At 42.3% G+C, this 20,813-nt stretch overlaps 1 protein-coding gene across 2 annotated transcripts in view; it reads left to right on the top strand.

Moving 5' to 3' along the window:
• The window catches only part of PLOD2 (procollagen-lysine,2-oxoglutarate 5-dioxygenase 2), a 93,943-nt gene that overhangs the window by 57,585 nt on the left and 15,545 nt on the right, over positions 1-20,813 (top strand). For both annotated transcript variants that reach the window (XM_061636952.1, XM_061636951.1), the window contains exons 9-11: positions 280-405; positions 15,144-15,265; positions 18,842-18,946. In XM_061636952.1, the coding sequence (XP_061492936.1) occupies positions 280-405; positions 15,144-15,265; positions 18,842-18,946 (353 nt within the window). The remainder of the gene's footprint in view (positions 1-279; positions 406-15,143; positions 15,266-18,841; positions 18,947-20,813) is intronic.

Raw genomic sequence — 20,813 nt, 5'->3', positions numbered from 1 at the left:
ATGCAGTATGAAACTTGTTAATTTCCTAGACAGCAATTTGCATATTTATTTCATGCGACATTGAATGGGTTCTTTTTGTATCATTTAAGCTGTTTTATTAATGTGCATGACTGACAGTACCTCAAAACAGCAATTAAAGCTGTTCTTCAAAGTTATAGCTTGCATAAAAGCAAAGAATTTTTTCCCCATAAGCCCAGCTTGCAATTTAGACTTTGAAGAAAATGCTTTCCATGGTTTTCTTATCTTTTTTTTCTTTTTTGTCCACGTATTATTTTTTAGGAGAATCCAAGAGTAACAATTGGTGTTTTCATTGAACAACCAACTCCTTTCCTGCCTAAGTTTTTAGACAGATTGTTGACTCTGGAATATGTAAAGGAAAAACTTAGCTTCTTCATTCACAATAATGTAAGTATTTCAGGTGGTAATTGAATAGTTATTTTCCTAAGTTAGTAAATGAATCAGTCCAATTATATAGACTGACAACATAGTTACATTCTAAAACTTTTAAATGGATTTCTTTCTACATAAAAATAATGTGTGTGTGAGAGAGAATGTGTAGGCATGCAGTGCTTTTTTCATAAAAAATATATGAAGTGCCAGTACTCATATTATGAAAACGTGCTATGGGTGCCCTTCCCTTCCCTGGCTCTCCCTGTCAGGTTCCTACCTGCGCGTGGCTACTGCCTGTCACTAGGCACCACCAGGGACTCCACCAGTCCGGACTGTCCTTTTTTATTGTTTCTCTCCCCGCTCTAGCACAGATCTCAACAGATCCCCCTGCTAGGCAACCACCAGTCACGTCCTAATACTAGTATTCCCAGAGACTCTGAATACTGGTATTGTTATTCTCTTCACCGCTGCCACCATTTGTTACAGTTTCCCTTCAGCCTTGGTCATTACCTTACCCTCCCTTCTGGTCTGTGAAACCCCAGCCAAGGATCAGGCCTTTGGTAAACCAAATTAAGTATTTATTAAAGATAACAAAGCTAACAAGATTAACAAGATTTCTTCTTAAGGCACATAAGCATATGGTTTTACTCAATACTAATCCGAACTCCACCCCCCTCCTTCTCCACTCTCTCCTGGTAAACCACCCTCTCAAACCCACCAAACAACCCACTCTCTCTCTTCTCCCCCCCCCCAGATTCCACTCTCACTCTTCCTTTTATACGTTCAGCCCAGACACAAGGGAGGGTAAGGTAATGACCAAGGCTGAAGGGGAACTGTAACAAATGGTGGCAGCAGTGAAGAGAATAACAATACCAGTATTCAGAGTCTCTGGGACTACTGGTTATAGGACATGACTGGTGGTGCTGCCTAGCAGGGGGATCTGTTGAGATCTGTGCTAGAGCGGGGAGACGTGTGACACCCTTCCCTGGCTCTCCCTGTCAGGTTCCTACCTGCGCGTGGCTACTGCCTGTCACTAGGCACCACCAGGGACTCCACCAGTCCGGACTGTCCTTTTTTATTGTTTCTCTCCCCGCTCTAGCACAGATCTCAACAGATCCCCCTGCTAGGCAACCACCAGTCACGTCCTAATACCTGTGACGCCCTTCCCTGGCTCTCCCTGTCAGGTTCCTACCTGCGCGTGGCTACTGCCTGTCACTAGGCACCACCAGGGACTCCACCAGTCCGGACTGTCCTTTTTTATTGTTTCTCTCCCCGCTCTAGCACAGATCTCAACAGATCCCCCTGCTAGGCAACCACCAGTCACGTCCTGATACTAGTATTCCCAGAGACTCTGAATACTGGTATTGTTATTCTCTTCACCGCTGCCACCATTTGTTACAGTTCCCCTTCAGCCTTGGTCATTACCTTACCCTCCCTTCTGGTCTGTGAAACCCCAGCCAAGGATCAGGCCTTTGGTAAACCAAATTAAGTATTTATTAAAGACAACAAAGCTAACAAGATTAACAAGATTTCTTCTTAAGGCACATAAGCATATGGTTTTAGTCAATACTAATCTGAACTCCACCCCCCTCCTTCTCCACTCTCTCCTGGTAAACCACTCTCTCAAACCCACCAAACAACCCACTCTTTCTCTTCTCCCCCCTTAAAACAACGGCAGAGTATTATTCCTGTTCCCCCTGTCTAATATTTAAGGGGAGATAATTCGAAAGGGTAGGTGCTGCTACGGCCTACTTCCCATGTTGTGTGGAACAGAGTTCCTGATAAGATGGTTTCTGCAGGAGGCCCTTACCTGCAGAGCATAGTGATTGACTGGGTATGTAAGAGGTAAGATTATCTTTCAGATACTCTGGTCCCAAGCTGTATAGCTGTACACCAAAACCAGAACCTTGAACTTGGCCCAGTAGCTAATGGGCAGCCAGTGCAATTCTTTCAGCAACAGGATGACATGTTGGTGATACCCTGTCCCAGTGAGCAGTCACGCCACCGTATTTTGCACCAGCTGCAGCTTCCAGACCAACCTCAAGGGCAGCCCCATATGTAGCACATTACAGCAATCCAGCCTGAAGGTTACTATTGCATGGACAACAGTGGTCAGGCTATCCCAGTCCAGAAATGGCCACAGCTGTCTTACCAGCTGAAGCTGGTAAAAGGCACTCCTAGCCACAGAGGTCACCTCTAGCAACAAAGATGGATCCAGGAGCACCCCCAGACTACAAACCTGCTCGTTCAGAGGGAGTACAACCCCATCCAAAGCAGGCAACTGACCAGTTATTTGAACTTGGAAGCCACCAACCCACAGCACCTCTGTCTTGCTAGGATTCACACTCAGTTTATTGGCCCTCATCCAGCCCACCACCGAGTCCAGGGCTTGCACGGCCTCTCCCCATTCAGATGCTACAGAGAAAAAGAGCTGGGCATCATCAGCATACTGCTGACACCCCACCCCAAATCTCCTTATAACTGCTTCCAAGGGCTTCCTATAAATGTTAAACAGCCTGGGGCATAAGATGGTACCCTGCAGCCCCCCACAGCACAACTGTCAGGGGGCCAAAATACAGTTACCTAATGCTGTTCTCTGAAACTGCCTCTGGAGATAGGATCAGAACCACTTTAAAACAGTGCCTCCAATACCCTTCTCACCAAGTTAGCTCAGAAGGACACCATGGTCAATGGTATCAAAAGCTGTTGAGCAATCAAGTAAGAGTAACAGGGTTGCACTGCCCTGTCCTTCGCCCAATAAAAGTCATCCATCAGAGCAACTGCTGATTCAGTCCCATAACCAGGCCTGAACCCAGATTGGAATGGGTCAAGATAATCTGTTTCATCCAAGAGTACTTGTAATTGTTGCGCCATAAGCCTCTCTATCACCGTCCCTAAAAAGTACATATTTATGACTGGGTGGCAGCTGTAACATACCAGTGGGTCCAGGGTGGGCTTTTTCAGGAGCAGTTAGATCATTACCTCTTTCAGAGTGGCTAGGACCACTCCCACCTGCAAAGACACTTTGACTCCCACCCCAATCTATTTAGTCATATGCCCTACAGCAAGCTTTAATAAGCCAAGCAGAGTAAGGGTCGAGAGGACACGTTTTTGGCCACATCATTGCAAGCACCTTGTCCATGTCATCAGGTTGCATCAGCTGAAACTTATCTCAAAAAATTGCAGTGGATGTTGCACTGGACACTTCACTAGGGACTACACTAGATGTGGATGGGGTAGGAAGATCGCTATGGAGGTGGGCTGCTTTACCTCAAAGTGCCTTGCAAACAATTCACTATGGGCTTCTGAAAGGTTTAAAACTCCATTTCCTGGAGTTGATGTTAGAATACCCCCAACAATACAAAAAAGTTCCATTGAGTGGCTACTTGAGGATGTGATGGAGACTGAGAAGTGGGACTTCCTCACTACCCTCACCACCACACAGTAGGCATGGTTATGTTGTTTTACTCGTGCCTGATCAGACTCACAGCACATCTTTTACCACTTGCGCTCTAGCCGTCATCTGGCCTGTTTTATTGCCCTTAGTTTACTGGTGTACCAAAGTGCTCCATAATGCTGGAGAGGGCGCTCAGGGACAACCATGTCAAGAAACCAATTCATCTCGACTTCCGGGAAGGGTGACTTAGCCTGTGCCTGCTTTTGAGACGGGCTCCTGCCTCAAAAGAAGCTTATTCAGATATATCAGTCAGTTTTTTCTTTTTTTTTTGACTGATTAAACTTCTCCCGGGTAGGGAGAAACGAAGAGATTAACCTCAAAGCCTATTTTTGTTGGGACGACCAGATCTCATTAATTTATGGGACGAGGTCCAGCCGACGAAGGTGGGACGGATTTTCAACAGCAAGCTCTATCTGTTAAAGCGAACGTTCATCTTATCTTCTAAGAGAGAACGCACTAACAGGCAAGCACCCTTCTTTCTATATTTTTCTTTTACTTGACTTAAATTGTTGCTGTTTAAAAGAGATTTGCCAGATTGATCGGTTTTTGACATCTCACTGGGGAGCCGTAACTTCTCTCTGCTACGCACTAATTAATAGCTTATCTCTGTTTTTGTTGCAAAAAGCTGTCCTGGATTTGCATTCTAAAGATACACACAGAAGAGGGATTTCTATTCCAGATTTTTATTTTGAAAAATATTATACTGTTTTGAGACTACTCTCTTTTTGGTCTATTTTATTTTGACGAATCTGTTTCTTGACGATTGCCATTAATTGTTTCGATCCTGGGAACTGCATTTTGTTTACTTAACTATTGGAGAGATAAGGCTGTCTGCTCTGTTTATACTGTGATGTCACCAAGTTTGGAGTATTAACCCAATTGTTGCTGAAATAAGAAGTGGTTTTCCTATATTTTTCTTTTAAAATGGCAATTAAGAAAGTGGCTGAGAATCTGGAAATAACTATGTTTCAGAAAATAATGGATGAGATTGAGATAACGAAAATTGAATTGAGTAAAATGAAGCAGGAGATTAAAGACATAAGGGTCCCTGTGAGAGAGGTGACCCTGGAAGGGGTCCCTGTGAGAGAGGAGACCCCGGAGATTGGAACCGGGGTCCCTGTGAGAGAGGAGACCCTGGAGACTGGAATAGGGGTCCCTGTGAGAGAGGAGATCCCGGAGATTGGAACAAACGTGGAACAGGAACAAGATTTGGAGTCTATGGACTTTAGAAATAAAATCTATTGTTTGGAACTCAATGTTATCTCTGAAGAAATTAATGAAGATTCTAGAGATAAAGTTATCAATGGCATGGATTATCTTCTGGACTGGAATGATGTGATGGAGCCCAATATAGAGAAAATCTATGGAATTAACTGCAGCCATGTGACAATGGAAAAACTTTTAAGAGATGACCCAGTGTATTTTGAAAAAAAGAACAGAGATATGATTTTACAGCAGTATTTCAGCAACTTATTCAGAATGGATGGCAAGAAAATATTTGGGATAGAGGTAATTCCCATCAGACTCTTACTATATGACTATGGCTTTGACAGCAAGATTATTATGGAATACTGATAATGGAAGATTGGATATTGAAATTACTGGACTTAACAAGACTACTGAAGATGGAAGATGGAAAATGGAACTAATAGAGATAATAGAACAATGGCTACTGAAATTACTGAACCTAACAGATTCTGATGTGATGGATTAATTGAAATGTTTATTTTGACTATGGTTATGACAATAAGATTATCATAATTAGTAATGAGATGGATTAATCGATATGCTTATCTGGAAAAAAAAAATTGATAGATATATTTCTTAAAGAATTGAAACCTCTCTTTGACTTTTTGTGGAAAGAATAAAGTAATGTTTATGAGATTTGATGATTAAGTAAGATAACTACTGGAGGAAAGTGATTTTATAATATGACTTAAGAGACAGGATTGCTATATATTATAGACTTATAACTGATTTGATCTTTGACAAATGGGAAGTCAATATTTTACTCTTTATTTTTTATTTTTGTTTTTTTTTCTTTTTTTCTTTTTGTTTAACTATTTTTGATTTTGTTTTTTGTCTTTGAATGTTTTATGATTTTGTCTTGTATGTTTTATGAAAATCTGAATAAAAATTATTGAAAAAAAAAAAAAAAAAAAAAAAAAAGAAACCAATTCATCTCATTGTTCCACAGCGTGGCAAGGGATTCAACAAGGTCACCTGGTCTACCTACTGGAACCCCCCCCCAGGGCATTCGGAATCCAGTGGATTCCATTAGTCTCTGGGGGTGGACCATCTTAATCTGTCCACCAACCCTACAAAGAAGGATTGAAGTTGTAAGTCCAAACTTCACCAGGAAGTGGTCATGATAATGAGGTGACATCCGGCTCTCATGTCTAGATATATATATACTGTTTGTGAGTAACCATACATACATATACATACACACACACGTTCAGAATACAGTTCCATTGTAAACATGCCAACTCCTCCATTCTTCCACAGTGTAATGTGTATAAGATATGCAATTATATTATTAAGACTTAGAATACTTGGTTCCTTTGGTGTTTGAAAGTGATGAGTTCACACCATGTACAGACAAATATTAAATAGATCCTGCAAATAATTCTGAAGTTCAATTGTTCAGGTTCCTGTGATTTGGAATCTACAGGTATAACCACGGGGGAGAGTATGTTGTTTCATGCAGCAGAGTAGTCAGAAACCATTTCTTCACATTGGAATGAGCATTTTATTTGGACTGCTCCATGTGTTGCCTCCAGACCAATTCTCTAGCTCATTGTCCAGTGTACCTTTAGTTCTGAAGTCTCTCTCTCTCTCTCTCTCCCCCCCCCCATGAGGGTTCTCCCCCTGCCTTTGCATATACACACTATTTAACTTCACCGGCACATATTCCTCGTATAAACTTTAGCTATCTGTGGTCACTGCTTTTGCTCATTTTGTAAGAATCAGGTTAGGATAGTTAGTATTGAGAAGGGAGATGTGATCAGCAATGACTGGTGCGTTCATTCTCTAAGTGAATTCTGGTGGCCGGTGCATAGCAAAAGAGAGGGAGAATTCCTTTATCTTTAGTTGTAAAGAGATAGTTGAGACAGTTGCTTCAGTCCACACTCACTATGGCTGCTGATACTCACACCTGTTGACATTACTAGTCTGCACCCATGCTGGGGCAGTGTTTATTGTTGTTATGTGCCTTCAAGTCGATTACAACTTATGGTGACCCTATGAATCAGCGACCTCCAATAGCATCTGTTACAAACCACCCTGCTCAGATCTTGTAAGTTCAGGTCTGTGACTTCCTTTATGGAAGCGGCAGCGAAGAGCAACTGACAGCCGCTGGTGGACACCGTAGAAGTAAGCCGGAAGTCAAGACACGAGCCCAGCAGGGATGGGGTGAAGGACGTCGCCTCCAGTGAACAATGCTTGAAACCCCCAGACTGAAGCCCCGCTGAGAAATCAGGAGGAGCACAGACGTTGGAAAACCTGGACTGGAGTAGCCGGTGCGCGGGCTCCACCTCTAACTTAAGATTTAGGACATTCTGGTGCAGTTTTAGGGGTGGGGGCCTGCCTGATCGGCGGACAGGGATTGGGGCATGTGCAGACCGGGGGGGGGATACTGTGGGAAGGGTGGGGAGCCATGATATTAAAAGGCTAGGCGGCAGATCCTGGAGAGGTGCTGGTGGCAGGCCATACCAGTTTAGGGGAACAAGGGATAGATGTATAATATCCATCCCTTGTTCCAGGCCTGCCCATAACCAGAAGATAACTGGGGGAAGCAGGACTCCATCCGACCTTCGACTGCTGTTATGTAACGCCATGTCTGTGGCACAAAAAACAACGCTCATCCATGATGTGATCGTGGATGAGAATGCAGACTTGGTGTGTATTACGAAGACCTGGCTGGATGAGGCCTCAGCTCCTACACTTGAGGCCATGTGTCCAGCCGGTTTCCAATAAGCACAGCAGCCGAGGGTTGGTAGGCGGGGAGGGGGAGTGGCAGTCATCTATCGGGGGTCCTTGGTTTTCGCCAGACCCCCTCTCCATGAGACCAAGTTTGTTGACTGCATGTACAGGAGGCTGGGCCCAAAGGGCAGTTTAGGGATTCTGCTTGTGTACCACCCACCCCGCTGCACAGCAGCCTCTCTGACCGAGATGCTCGAGGTTGTCTCGGGTGTGCAGTTGCTTTCTCCCAACCTATTGGTTTTGGGGGACTTCAACGTGCATGCCGAGGCAGCCCTCACTGGAGCCCCTCGGGATTTCATGGAAACCATGACTTCCTGGGAACTGCACCTTAGTAATATAGGGCCCACCCATGTAGCCGGTCATGCTCTTGACCTTGTGTTTGTCTCGGGAGGGGAGGGAAGTGTTCTGAAAACGGGGGTTGTTTTTTCCAAACCCGTGTCATGGTCAGATCACTATCTAGTGAATATAGACCTCTCAATGCCACACACCCTCTGCAGGGGACAAGGACCTATTAGGATGGTCCGCCCCAGATGCCTGATGGATCCTAAAGGATTCCTGAATGCGCTGGGAGATCTGGAGCCTGCTGAAGGATGCCCGGTCGAAACCTTGGTGATGGAGTGGAACAGGGAGATCACTAGGGCAGTGGACCGGGTGGCTCTGAAACGCCCTCTCCCCCTGAATAGAGCTCAGATAGCACCCTGGTATACACCACGGCTGCGGGGTCTGAGACAAGAGGTGAGACGACTAGAGCGCCGATGGCGGAAATTGTGCTCTGAAGACGATCGGACACTGGTTAGAGCAGCAATAGCTACCTACCAGGTGGCAACAAAGGCAACAAAGAGGCAATTCTTTGCTGCCTCTATTGCGTCCGCAGAGTGCTGTCCCAGGAGGTTGTTCCAAGTGGTCCGAAGCCTGGTCGGTCCAGTTGCTCAGGAACCCATGGAGTATTCTAAAGCCTCCTGTGACATGTTTGCTACACACTTTGCCGATAAAATCGAACGCCTGAAGAACATGATTCCGTACATCGTGGATACAGGAAGTAAGCCAGAGTCGGCCAGTTGCATTCCAGTCCAGTGGGATCGGTTTCAGCCTCTTCCCTCTGAGGAAGTGGACAAGGTGCTCTCTACTGTGAAGCCAACCACCTGTCTATTGGACCCTTGCCCCTCGTGGCTCATTATGAGCTGCAAAGAGAAACTGAGCGAAGGGATCAAGGCAATGGTAAATGCATCCTTGGAAGAGGGTGCAATGCCACTAGCCCTCAAGGAGGCAGTAATAAAACCCATCCAAGTCCTCCTTGGATCCCCAAGAGTTGAATAACTTTTGCCCAGTCTCTAATTTACCATTCTTGGGCAAGGTGTTTGAGCGAGTGGTGGCCAAACAGTTACAGACACACTTGGATGAAGCAGATTATCTAGATCCATTCCAATCGGGCTTCAGGACTGGACATGGAACTGAAACAGCCTTGGTCGCCCTGGTGGATGATATGAGGAGGGCATTGGATAGGGGAGAATATACCCTCCTCGTCCTCCTGGACCTCTCAGCGGCTTTCGATACCGTCGACCATGGTATCCTTTTAGGCCGCCTGGAGGGATTAGGAATAGGGGGCACTGTTTTACGGTGGCTCCGTTCCTATCTCTCAGACAGGCGCCAGCGGGTGGCACTGGGGGATGAGGTTTCAGACCCTTGGCCTCACACTTGTGGAGTGCCACAGGGTTCTATCCTCTCCCCCATGCTATTCAACATCTATGTAAAGCCGCTGGGGGTCATCATCACCAATATGCAGATGACACTCAGCTCTATCTCTCGTTTAAATCCTCACCAGAGTTGGCTGTGGATACCATGTCCAAGTGCCTGGAATCCATAAGTGGATGGATGGGAAGGAATGGGCTGAAGCTAAACCCCGACAAGACCGAGGTGTTGCTAGTGCTAGACAAGAGAAGATTGGGAGATATAGACCTGGTGTTCAATGGGGTAAGACTGCCCCTGAAAGACCAGGTCCGCAGCCTTGTGGTCATTCTTGACTCCCAGCTGTCCATGGAGGCTCAAATTTCGGCAGTGAGCCGGGCAGCTTGGTATCAATTACATCTGATACGAAGGCTGCAACCCTACCTTCCTGCCCATCTGCTCCCACGGGTGATACATGCCCTGGTCTCCTCTCGCTTAGACTACTGCAATGCGCTCTACATGGGGTTACCCTTGAAAATGGTCCGGAAACTACAACTGATACAGAATGCGGCGGCATGGTTGATCATGAACAGCCATCATCATGATCATATTACTCCGGTGTTAGTAGATCTACACTGGCTACCAGTTATTTACTGGGCCCAATTCAAGGTGTTGGTGTTGACCTTTAAAGCCCTATATGGTTTCGGCCCAGTTTATCTGAAGGAGCACCTCCAGCATCACCAATTATGCCGCCTGACGAGATCAGCCACACAAGACCTTCTCTCAGTTCCACCAGTTAAAACAGCAAGACTGGTGCAGACCAGAGAAAGGGCATTTTCGATTGTGGCCCCCACCCTCTGGAATTCCCTTCCTTTCGATCTTCGCCATGTCCCCTCCCTAATAGGTTTCCGCCGGGCCTTGAAAACCTGGCTATTCAGGCAGGCCTATGGGATCTCTGGGGCGGGTTAGTTATTAATGTTGTTATTAATTGGTAGAGTGGTGTTTAGATGAATGATGGTCTTATTGATTGTATATTGTATTTTATTGTATTAATGTATGTCGCCTAGAGTGGCCGTTAATTCGGCCAGATAGGTGACTCATAAATAAAATTTTATTATTATTATTATTATTATTATTATTATTATTATTATCATCTCTTGTTTGGTGTTCTCTTTTTCTACTCCCTTCTGTTTCTCATCATTTTAGCTTCTAATGATAGATTTGAATTTATTCTAACACCCATTTGCCTTTTCGTAGGCCATGGTATGCACAAAGCTCTCCTCCAACACCACATTTCAAATGAGTTGATTTTTCTCTTATCCGCTTTTTTCACTGTCCAACTTTCGCATCCATACATTGAGATCAGAAATACCATGGTCTGAATGATCCTGACTTTAGTGTTCAGTGACACATCTTTGCATTTGAGGACCTTTTCTAGTTTTCTCACAGCTGCCCTCCCTACTCCTATTCTTCTTCTGATTTCTTGACTATTGTTTCCATTTTGGTTAATGACTGTGCCAAGGTATCTTGACAAGTTCAATGTCCTCATTGTCAACTTTGAAGTTACATAAATCTTCTGTTGTCATTACTTTAGTCTTTTTGACGTTGAGCTGTAGTCCTGCTTTTGTGCTTTCCTCTTTAACTTTCAACAGCATTCGTTTCAAATCGTTACTGGTTTCTGCTAGTAGTATGGTATTGTCTGCATATCTTAAATTATTGATATTTCTCCCTCCAGTTTTCACATCTCCTTCAACTTGGTCCAGTCCCGCTTTCAGTATGATATGTTGTGCATATAGATTAAACAAATAGGGTGATAAAATACACTCTTCTCACACCCTTTCCAATTGGGAATCTGTTTCTCCGTATTCTGTCCTTACAGTAACCTTTTGTCCAGAGTATAGGTTGCGCATCAGGACAATCAGATGCTGTGGCACCCCCATTTCTTTAATGCATTCCATAGTTTTTCATGATCTAGACAGTCAAAAGCTTTGCTGTAATCTATAAAGCACAGGGTGATTTTCTTCTGAAATTCCTTGCACCATTCCATTATCCAACATATGTTTGCGATATGGTCTGTGGTACCTCTTCCTTTTCTAAATCTAGCTTGGACATCTGGCACTTCTTGCTCCGTATATAGGAAGAACCTTTGTTGTAGAATCTTGAGCATTTCTTTACTTGCATGGAGTTTGACATGAAGAGTGTTGTGGGTAAGTATTCAGTGATATTAAGTGCATCATCAGTGTGAGATGATACCTCTTGTTCCTCATCATCTTGTACTCCAATTCATTCCAGATTGCAAACCCCAAACCCCATTCAATCCTCACCTGACACCTCAGTTGCTGATCCTACCCCACCTTTGCATTCTCTGCCAGTCCCACCCTCCACGTTTGGATGGGGAATGTCTGAAATGCAGAGACTGTATGCATGTATGCTCCCCACATGATTTAGAACCCAGCAAGTGCAGCCCAATTCTCCCCTTGCAAGTGTAATTCTGTGAAGTGAAAACTTGCAGGATCATTGACAGTGAGGAGAAAAGCACTGTAAATACTGCAAAATTGTATATCACTGGATCAACTCTTGTTGGTGCTAACACTCAACTTTTCTGGATGAGGCATTCAGAATTCTTTATGACAGGCATATTCTGATAAACAATTATGTGTAACTGTATTTTGCATGCTGTTGCTCCTGAAAAGATTAGTCCAACGAAAGATCTTGCTTTGTTATGTCCTAATTTATTCATTATTAAATAATGAAATAAACATGCAATCATGTGGAGAATCCTTTGTATTCACTTTACAAATACAAACAATTCTACATATACTGGTTTCCAACTCAAACAGTTTCACAAAAACAAAGAAAGTGTTGTATAAAAGTATGCCTGGCACAATTTCACCTAAATATTTTTATTGGCTAGCTAGGATGGATTTAGGGGTTCAGGGAAGATACTAAATTCATTACACACACATGTCTAAAACCAGATTTTAGAGCTAATCAAATAAAACTAAAATTTCCCACACAATGGGTTAATCTCTTTGCCACTCTTTAAGTACTCTGATTTATAAGTAGAAAACAATGATGAACATGCCTCCAGGAATAAGAAGCCAGGTCACAGTATAGTATAGAATGAAATTCCATGGGCAAAAAATCACAACCTTATACTTCATAATTAACCAACCCAGCTACAACCTCCCATTTTCATCAATCTCCTTTTAGGAGAAAATCCAATATATTAACAGTGCAATGCTATGCATGTCTACTCAGTGGTAAGTCCCATTGTGTTTAGTGTGTCTTACACCCAGGTTTGCAGCCTAAGGAGTTAACACTTCTGAAAAAATAGTATGGGTGACCTAAAATAGCAGTTGATCTTGGGCTTGTTTATTCTGCTGCAAAATTTCCAGTGTTATTTTTTACTGTGAAAGTTCCTGCTGTTTATTATAATGTTTTTAGTAAGTGATAACATCCAAGCTCAAACTGAAAGTTATTACTCTAAATAATAGTTAAAGAAGGACTCACTAAAGGTGGGTTGATTTTTTTTACTGTTGGAATGATTATTGCTATTACTATTTTTAATAATAATAATAAAACTATATAAATTCAGTTTCTAAAGGGTTAGTCATGTTATTGGTTTGTTGCAGCAAAAATAAGCAAGAGTCTTTAAGGTGCCACAAGATTAGAGTGGACTCTAGTACATCAAAGCTTATGCCGTAACAAGCTTATTGTTATTTAAGCAGCCACAAAATTCAGTAGGTAGGATCCAGGCATATAGAGCAATCCTAACTATAACTGAATCCTAAACATAACTTACACTGGCTTAAGTTTCCCCTTTTCCAAACTTCATTCAGCAGGAATTTGCAGGGATTTGGCTTACACCATTGATGTTTTGCTGGCTAAGTTCCACAGGGTTGCTAAGTCATGTGACCAGGCTGAAGGGGGTTTGGAATAGGCCTTACTCCCAGGGTTGGGATTGCACCTGAATTATACAATGCCACTATTGCACAGATTTTGACATTCTTGTTCATTTCTTGGATTTTATCATTAGAAAAGTGACATTATTTTGAGTTGCCATATACAGTATTACTACAAGTTATTAGCTTGTATTCAATGCTGCACAACTGACAAAACATCAACTTCTCCCCTCCCCCCCATGTGTTCCCATAACTGCTCTGGAGGGTCACCCAACCCTCTGGAGAGATTTTGAGTGCGTCCAGGGGACGGCAGGGGAGGTTCTATTGCGCAAGTGGATGTCTGTTACATGAGGAGAACAGCAGCCTTAGATACAACTCATTCTGCCCACCCCCATGCTCCCAATTGCTTCTGGGGTTATTGTAAGGCAATTTTAGTTGGATTTAAGTCCCTTGTTTTACATTCACCTACTGCCCACTTGTCTTATTTTTTCCCCTACACACTTATATCATGTTTCTATGCTTCTGTTTTCTTTTCACTAGTTACCTTTTGCATTCAGTTTCAGATTCTATTTACTTTTAAAATATATTCTTCCTCTAGTACCTGTTTATTTCCAGCTCTGGTATATTCTTTTTCCTGATCTTTGTGATCTTCTGTGGTTTTTTGCTTACCAAACCATATATCTCTTCCTCTAATCTGTTTTTCTCTCTTACTACTCCTGATCTCTGACATTCAAGGTAAAACAAGCATACGTATGGGGAAGGGTGACTTTATAGCAGTAAGCTCCCTTGCCAATCATATGGGCATTTTTTTCAATGTCTTAATAAAGTCTGTGCAACTAGGATTACTTTGGACCTTGAAACAAATTTATGTATGTTAGTTGGAGTAGAGGTGTTGCTACCATGATGCTCCTTTCCACACGCTTGTGTTTATTCTGCTTGGATTGAATGTGTGAAAAGGGCTTTTACCAGCCAATATTCAGTCAACTGAATCTCTTCTTTAGAAAAAAGAAAAATACAGAAGACTCATTTTGGTCTAACTTTTTATGGCTTCTTCCTTTTTAAAAGTTACTTTTTGTTTTATTTTGAGTGCATTGTCTAAATTTGATTATAAGACTGTTGGATAAGAATGTAAGAAGAGCCTGCTGGATAAGGTCAATGACCCATCTAGTCCAGCTTCCTGTTCTCACACAGGCCAACCAGATGGCTGTGGGAAATCTGCAAGCAGAACCAGAGCACAAGAGCACTCTTTCCTCCTGCAGTTTCCAGGAACTGGTATTCAGAATCATACTGCCTCTGACTGTGGGTGGAGCTGGCTGGGTTTTTTTTTCTTTTGGTGTTTTGATAGAGGCTAGGCTTTGGTTATGGCTTTTAGTAATTATTTTAGATACTTCATAAATAAAAAATGTTATCATTATGACATGCACTCTTGCTTCATGATATATTTAGCAAGAAATACTAAAGCTGGTCTATTGGTTGTATTACACAGAAGCACTGAAAAGATGACCCAAAGCTCATCATTCTCAGCAGTTATCTGTTAGAATAGTGAGGGAGAATCTTGAGCAAAAATGGAGGAGAAAATCACCTACATTTACAATCTGGTCTAAACTCATGGGACCATGGCTTATATTTCCAGTTTGCTTTCTGAGATGCTGAAGGCTAGCACTAGACTGTTCTATGTCATGTTTCATTTTTACACAGGATTACTGATTTCTCATTAATTCTGTATTTTAATACTTTTTCAGGAAGTTTTCCATGAAAAACATATCAAGAGGTTTTGGGAAAAAGCCAAGAATATGTTCAAAACTATACACATTGTTGGACCTGAAGAATATCTGAGTCAAGCTGATGCAAGGAACATGGGAATGTAATTTTATTTTTTACCATATAAAATACATATATGTATTAACAAAAAGGAAAAGTTTAAATTTTGACTGGAAGGTGTCTAGTTAAAATGAACAAGCAACAACCAAATCGTTTATGTAGTGCCCAACTACATACTGCATTTATGAGCAATTTCTGCTGCTTGATTATAGGAACATTTCTTGTTGGCTAGGATTTAATGACCCATCATTGAGATTTCATCATATCTTTTTAGAGTGCTGAGGATAACAGTTCATATTGAAACAGAGCAGATGTTGTAGATTATTCATCAGTCTCTCTGTTAAGATCATTATTTTATTTTTAGGGTTGTTGTTTTTTAAAAAAATGTTGGCTAACTAATTCAACATCTAGTATTAACATTCAGACAATCTAAAAATAAGAATAAAGCAAAAATAGCAGAAGAGTAGCAATAAAATAGAGAAACAGCAGGAATATAATAAATCTTGCATTAGAAGTTCAGGATAATAAAACTGTCTTGATCTGGCATCACAAAGCTAAGAAAGTAGATGTTGTGTCTCTGGGGAGAGTATTCTAGAACTGGTCCCCAACCACCAAAAAACTCCAAACTATGCTCTCCAGACACTACCTACCTCCAGCAGTGTTATGTGGCCACCTCTGCTCAAATGCTCATAAGTAAGGCACCTGTTTACATGTATGTGAGTAGGATTTTTCTTGCTTCTAAACATTCACTGGCCTGTGCTCCTTGAACCTGCGAGTCCCTGCTGCCTCAACGTCTCTCAAAGCCCAGAAACACACCTTTGGGACCTTTTATTTTTATTTATTTGTTTCATTTATGAATCACTTCCCATTGTACCCCAAAGCAATTGACAATATAATAAAAACTTATATAACTGCCAAAACATTTGCATATATAAAAACATTAAAGAAAAATGAGAGTTAGTAGAGGTGGTTCTTCCAGCTCATGGTAGAGTGTCTTTTGCGGATAGAGTGGGGCTGTGTCTGGGTAAATGGATGTTATGTGCATAGGGCCGCCTTGCCCAGACATTCTGGGGCTTGTATTCCTGGTAGTGTTGTGCCAAAATCAGTTCCCAGATTTCTTGAAGCTTTTTTTCCCTGTGAAAGAGGCTTCCATTTTTATATTCCATTCATTGGGCACTTTAGAAATTCTTTATACTTTTGGTGGGTCTGGTGTTAATCTTACCTTTTCATTGCAAGGAGGCTGTGTGGATGGTGTGTGTTTTTATTTTCAGTAAACATTTCTCCAACACTCTGCAGCGTTCCTGGTTACCTGCACTTCCAGATCTTGAAAAGCTCCATGCAAGAGGTTACTTCTTGACAACTTCCTCTGAGCTTTAATTGAACCACAGGCAGCTGGCTATTGAGCATGTGAGATGAGTGTGTTCACCAGTTTTGTTTCCAAAGGAAAGTCCTTCCTTTTCCTTTTTTGTTAAACTGGTGCCTTTAAAAAGTAAAAAGACTTCATCTAAAAAAAAGAAAAGATAGACAGCTGTCAAGACACATAGTAGGTAGCCTCCCCATCTTCCCATCCTTACAAAAAACCTCAGCTGAGGATGTCATGGGCTTTACAGGAATTGTAAGCACTCAGGAAGCTTGCAGAGTGCAGACTACTAGATAAATTACATGAGGAATGAAAGAAAAGACACTCTCAAACACCTCTTTGCTACCTTGAAAGTAAAGGAAGTGCAAGAAATCAGGAGAAAACATCATGAGATTTTTTCCAAAATATTCTCTCCCTTTTTATAATTTTTGAATGCAGTTTTTTTATTCATTAATTGCTGGAGAATGATTGTTGGCACAGCCCTAATTGCTGGCACTGATAGTGAAAGATTATCTGCTGGGATGTTGAGAGCATCCACCATCACTTTCCCCTGCCCCCAGAATATGTTTTTGGGACTTGTGGAAGGAAGACAGCAGGCTTTGCAAGTGCATTGGGGTCTTTCCGAACATTTGGATTGCTTAAGCTGTTGTGGCCTTTCAGCTAACACATGCAAAGATTGGACCATTTTTGACATAATCAGTGGGAAATGTTTTATATTTCTTAATTTAAGAGAGTTCTATAATTTTTTCAGTCAAATTCAGTGAGTTTGCTGCCATTTGTGCTCTGCTTCCCTGTTGCTTCCAGACACATATATTGTCTATTATATACCAAGAAGATATCTGTCTGCTGTTGAAGCAGCCCTATCAATTGTCTATGCCATGTTCCCATTCTAAAGGTTAACCAGGCTATTGGCAGGATTGCTATGAATGTCAACATGATAGCTTCTCCAGAGAGTTATGGAATCCAAATGTATTTGCAAACCTTCAGGGGCAGGCAATCTGAATTGATACTACACCCATAATACTTCACCCTGAGCTACGTTCTGTTCCGTTACTGGTTCTGAGAATGCCCTTTACTCCCAAATAACCTTTCCACGGAACATTGAGGAATAACTTATCCAGTGCATTACATGCAACATATATGTTGGGGTGATAACATATAGCAGGTTCTTCTCTCATTGAAGGGTTGCACTACAGTAAGAAATGAAACAGCTGTTATAGATTCTGAAAATGCTGGAGAATGGAATGTTCATAGCCTTCAAAATGATATATGTGCTTTTATAACCAGATCCCAGAATCATCTCTCTCTCATACACACACAATCACACAATGTGCACTGATTATTTTCTTTAACTGTGCAGCCTAGCTGTTTAATACCACATAATTTTAATGTCAGATAAAAATCCTTGGCATTAAATTAGCCAGCTATATACGTCAAGATTCTGTTAAAATTCCACACTTTAATTCCAATAGTAGAATAATTATTTACTGAGTGTTATCTATCTATCACCGGGGGGAGTAATATTTTGATTAGACATTAGGGTTATACATAGAAGGGAATGGCTCTATTTTATAGATGCAATATTTATATTTACATTTGGGTATTCAGAAGCAGATATGAAAATTAGGATTTAATTTCTGAAACGTAAGCATACATTGGTATAAATCTGTGGACACTGTTATTTTTAAAATGATTTTCATTTGTAAACCGCCCAGAGAGCTTCGGCTATGGGGCGGTATATAAATACAATAAATAAATAAATAAATAAATTTACAGGGAAGGGGGAGCTCACACCAGTGAAAGCAAAGTTAGCAAAGGTTTGGGGTTTTGAAAATATTGGGAATACAGCTCTCCAAATCTGGGGAAGTTAAGCCATTTCAGCACTATGCAGATCTTCCAGAAAATGCTTGAATTTCCCAAAATTGGCAGGAACATCTTTCTCAGAAATCCAACACAAAGAATGAGACTGATATTTTGAAAAGCTTCCTTCCGATAAATCCGATAAATCAAATGAAACCCACAATTGTTAGCCATAGAATCTAATACTTTCAGCTTCTAACAAATCAATTAACTAAAATGTTTGCCATTGCTTTAAGCAAATTTGTTTTAGGAGTTGAGCTGCCAATTTAGGTAGCAAATCAAGGGAATTTTTTAAATGCACATTTTCTGTACTTCATTGCGATGATCTGTTTCAAACTATGATCTGTTTGTAGTCGAACGCATTTACACTGCTAATGAATTGTCTTTTTTTTTCCCAAGGGACATCTGTCGGCAGAATAAAGAATGTGACTATTATTTTAGCATTGATGCGGATGTTGTTTTAACGAACCCCAATACTCTGAAACTTTTGATAGAACAAAATCGGTATGCTTATGGTGGTGAACTTTACTAATTCCATGTTTTTTAATTAGTTTCAGTGGCTCCCATAGGTTTGTTTTAGTAATTCCCTGAAATAGCTTTCTCATGAAAGAAAAGACATTGCACAACATACAGTGGTGTTTATCTGCCACAGCAGAACAGACTTTCATTTGCACAATGGGACTTTCTCTTCCTCAGCCTGTAGCCTGCAAAGCCCTAAAATCTGTGCAGGGAGCTGCAGGCTGGAGGAAAGGAAGGGGAAATCCCATTACATGAGAGGAAGTTTACTTCTGCATCATTGGCTGTCACCCTTTACATCTTGCAGAGGAGAAAATGAATGTACTGCTTTCTGTGAAATTAGCTTGCCACCTTGATTTTTGGGTGCTCTCCTTATCATGTGAATGCTCTGTCTATGTCACTAGCACGTATATGTGCTGTAAGAATGGAGACTCCTCTTTGCTTTCTCTGCATCATGACATAAAGGCAGTTTCTTCAGAATGTTTGATTTCCGACTGAAGGTGAAGACAGTGTGTCTGCAAGTGAAAGACTCCAGTTCCCTATGTGTTTGTTAAGGCTATAAAGAGCTATCTGATCAGTCACACCGTTCATAGCTATTGTAGCAAAAGCCTTTCACCCCTGAAAGAGGCAGTGATCCGACCTCTCCTGAAAAAGCCCACCCTGGACCCATTGGTCTGCGACAATTACCGACCGATTGCAAATACCCCCTTCTTAGGGAAGGTGATTGAGAGGGTTGTGGCGCTGCAATCGCAAGTACTCTTGGATGAAACAAATTATCTTGACCCATTCCAGTCTGGGTTCAGGCCTGGTTTTGTGACTGATCGGCCTTGGTCGCCCTGATGGATGACCTTTATCAGGAGAAGGACAGGGGGAGTGCAACCCTGTTACTCTTATTTGATCTTGCAATGGCTTTTGATACCATTGACCATGGTATCCTTCTGGGCCGACTTGGTGAGATGGGTATTGGAGGCACTGTTTTAGAGTGGTTCCAATCCTATCTCCAAGGTTGTTTTCAGAGAATAGCATTGACTGATTGTATTTCGCCCCCCTGGCAGTTGGGCTGTGGGGTGCCGCAGGGTACCATCTTGTTCCCCATGATGTTTAACATCTATATGAAGCCCTTGGGATCGGTCATCAGGAGATTTGGGGAGAGGTGTCAGTAGTACGCTGATGATACCCAGCTCTATTTCTCTGTAACATCTGGATCGGGAGAAACCATGCACGCCCTGAACCAGTGCCTGGACTCAGTGGTGGGCTGGATGAGGACCAGTAAACTGAGTCTGAATCCTAGCAAGACAGAGGCACTGTGGGTTGGTGGTTCCTGAGTTCAGATAACTAGTCAGTTGCCTGCTTTGGATGGGGTCGTACTCCCTCTGAAACAGCAGGTCCGTAGTCTGGGGGTGCTCCTGGATCCATCTTTGTCACTAGAGGCCCAGTAGACCTCTGTGGCTAGGAGTGCCTTTTACCAGCTTCAGCTGGTAAGACAGCTGTGGTTGTTTCTGGACCGGGATAACCTGACCACTGTTGTCCACACACTGGTAACCTCTCGGCTCAATTACTGTAATGAGCTCTATGCTGGGCTACCCTTGAGGTTGGTCTGGAAGCTGCAGCTGGTGCAAAATGCGGCGGCGAGACTGCTCACTGGGGCAGGGTATTGCCAACATGTCACCCCACTGCTGAAAGAATTGCACTGGCTGCCCATTAGCTACCAGGGCAAGTTCAATGTTCCAGTCTTGGTCTATATACACCAAGGGACCAGAATACCTGAAAGACTATCTTATCCCTTACATACCATCGTTCACTGTGCTTTGCAGGTGAGGGCCTCCTGCAGACACCATGTGATCGGGAGATCCAT

Source organism: Rhineura floridana, chromosome 7 (assembly GCF_030035675.1).
Source record: "Rhineura floridana isolate rRhiFlo1 chromosome 7, rRhiFlo1.hap2, whole genome shotgun sequence".
NCBI classification, from domain to species: Eukaryota; Metazoa; Chordata; class Lepidosauria; order Squamata; family Rhineuridae; genus Rhineura; species Rhineura floridana.
The sequence above is the reverse complement of the archived record's forward strand: the minus strand, read 5'-3'. Positions and strand labels throughout refer to the sequence as shown.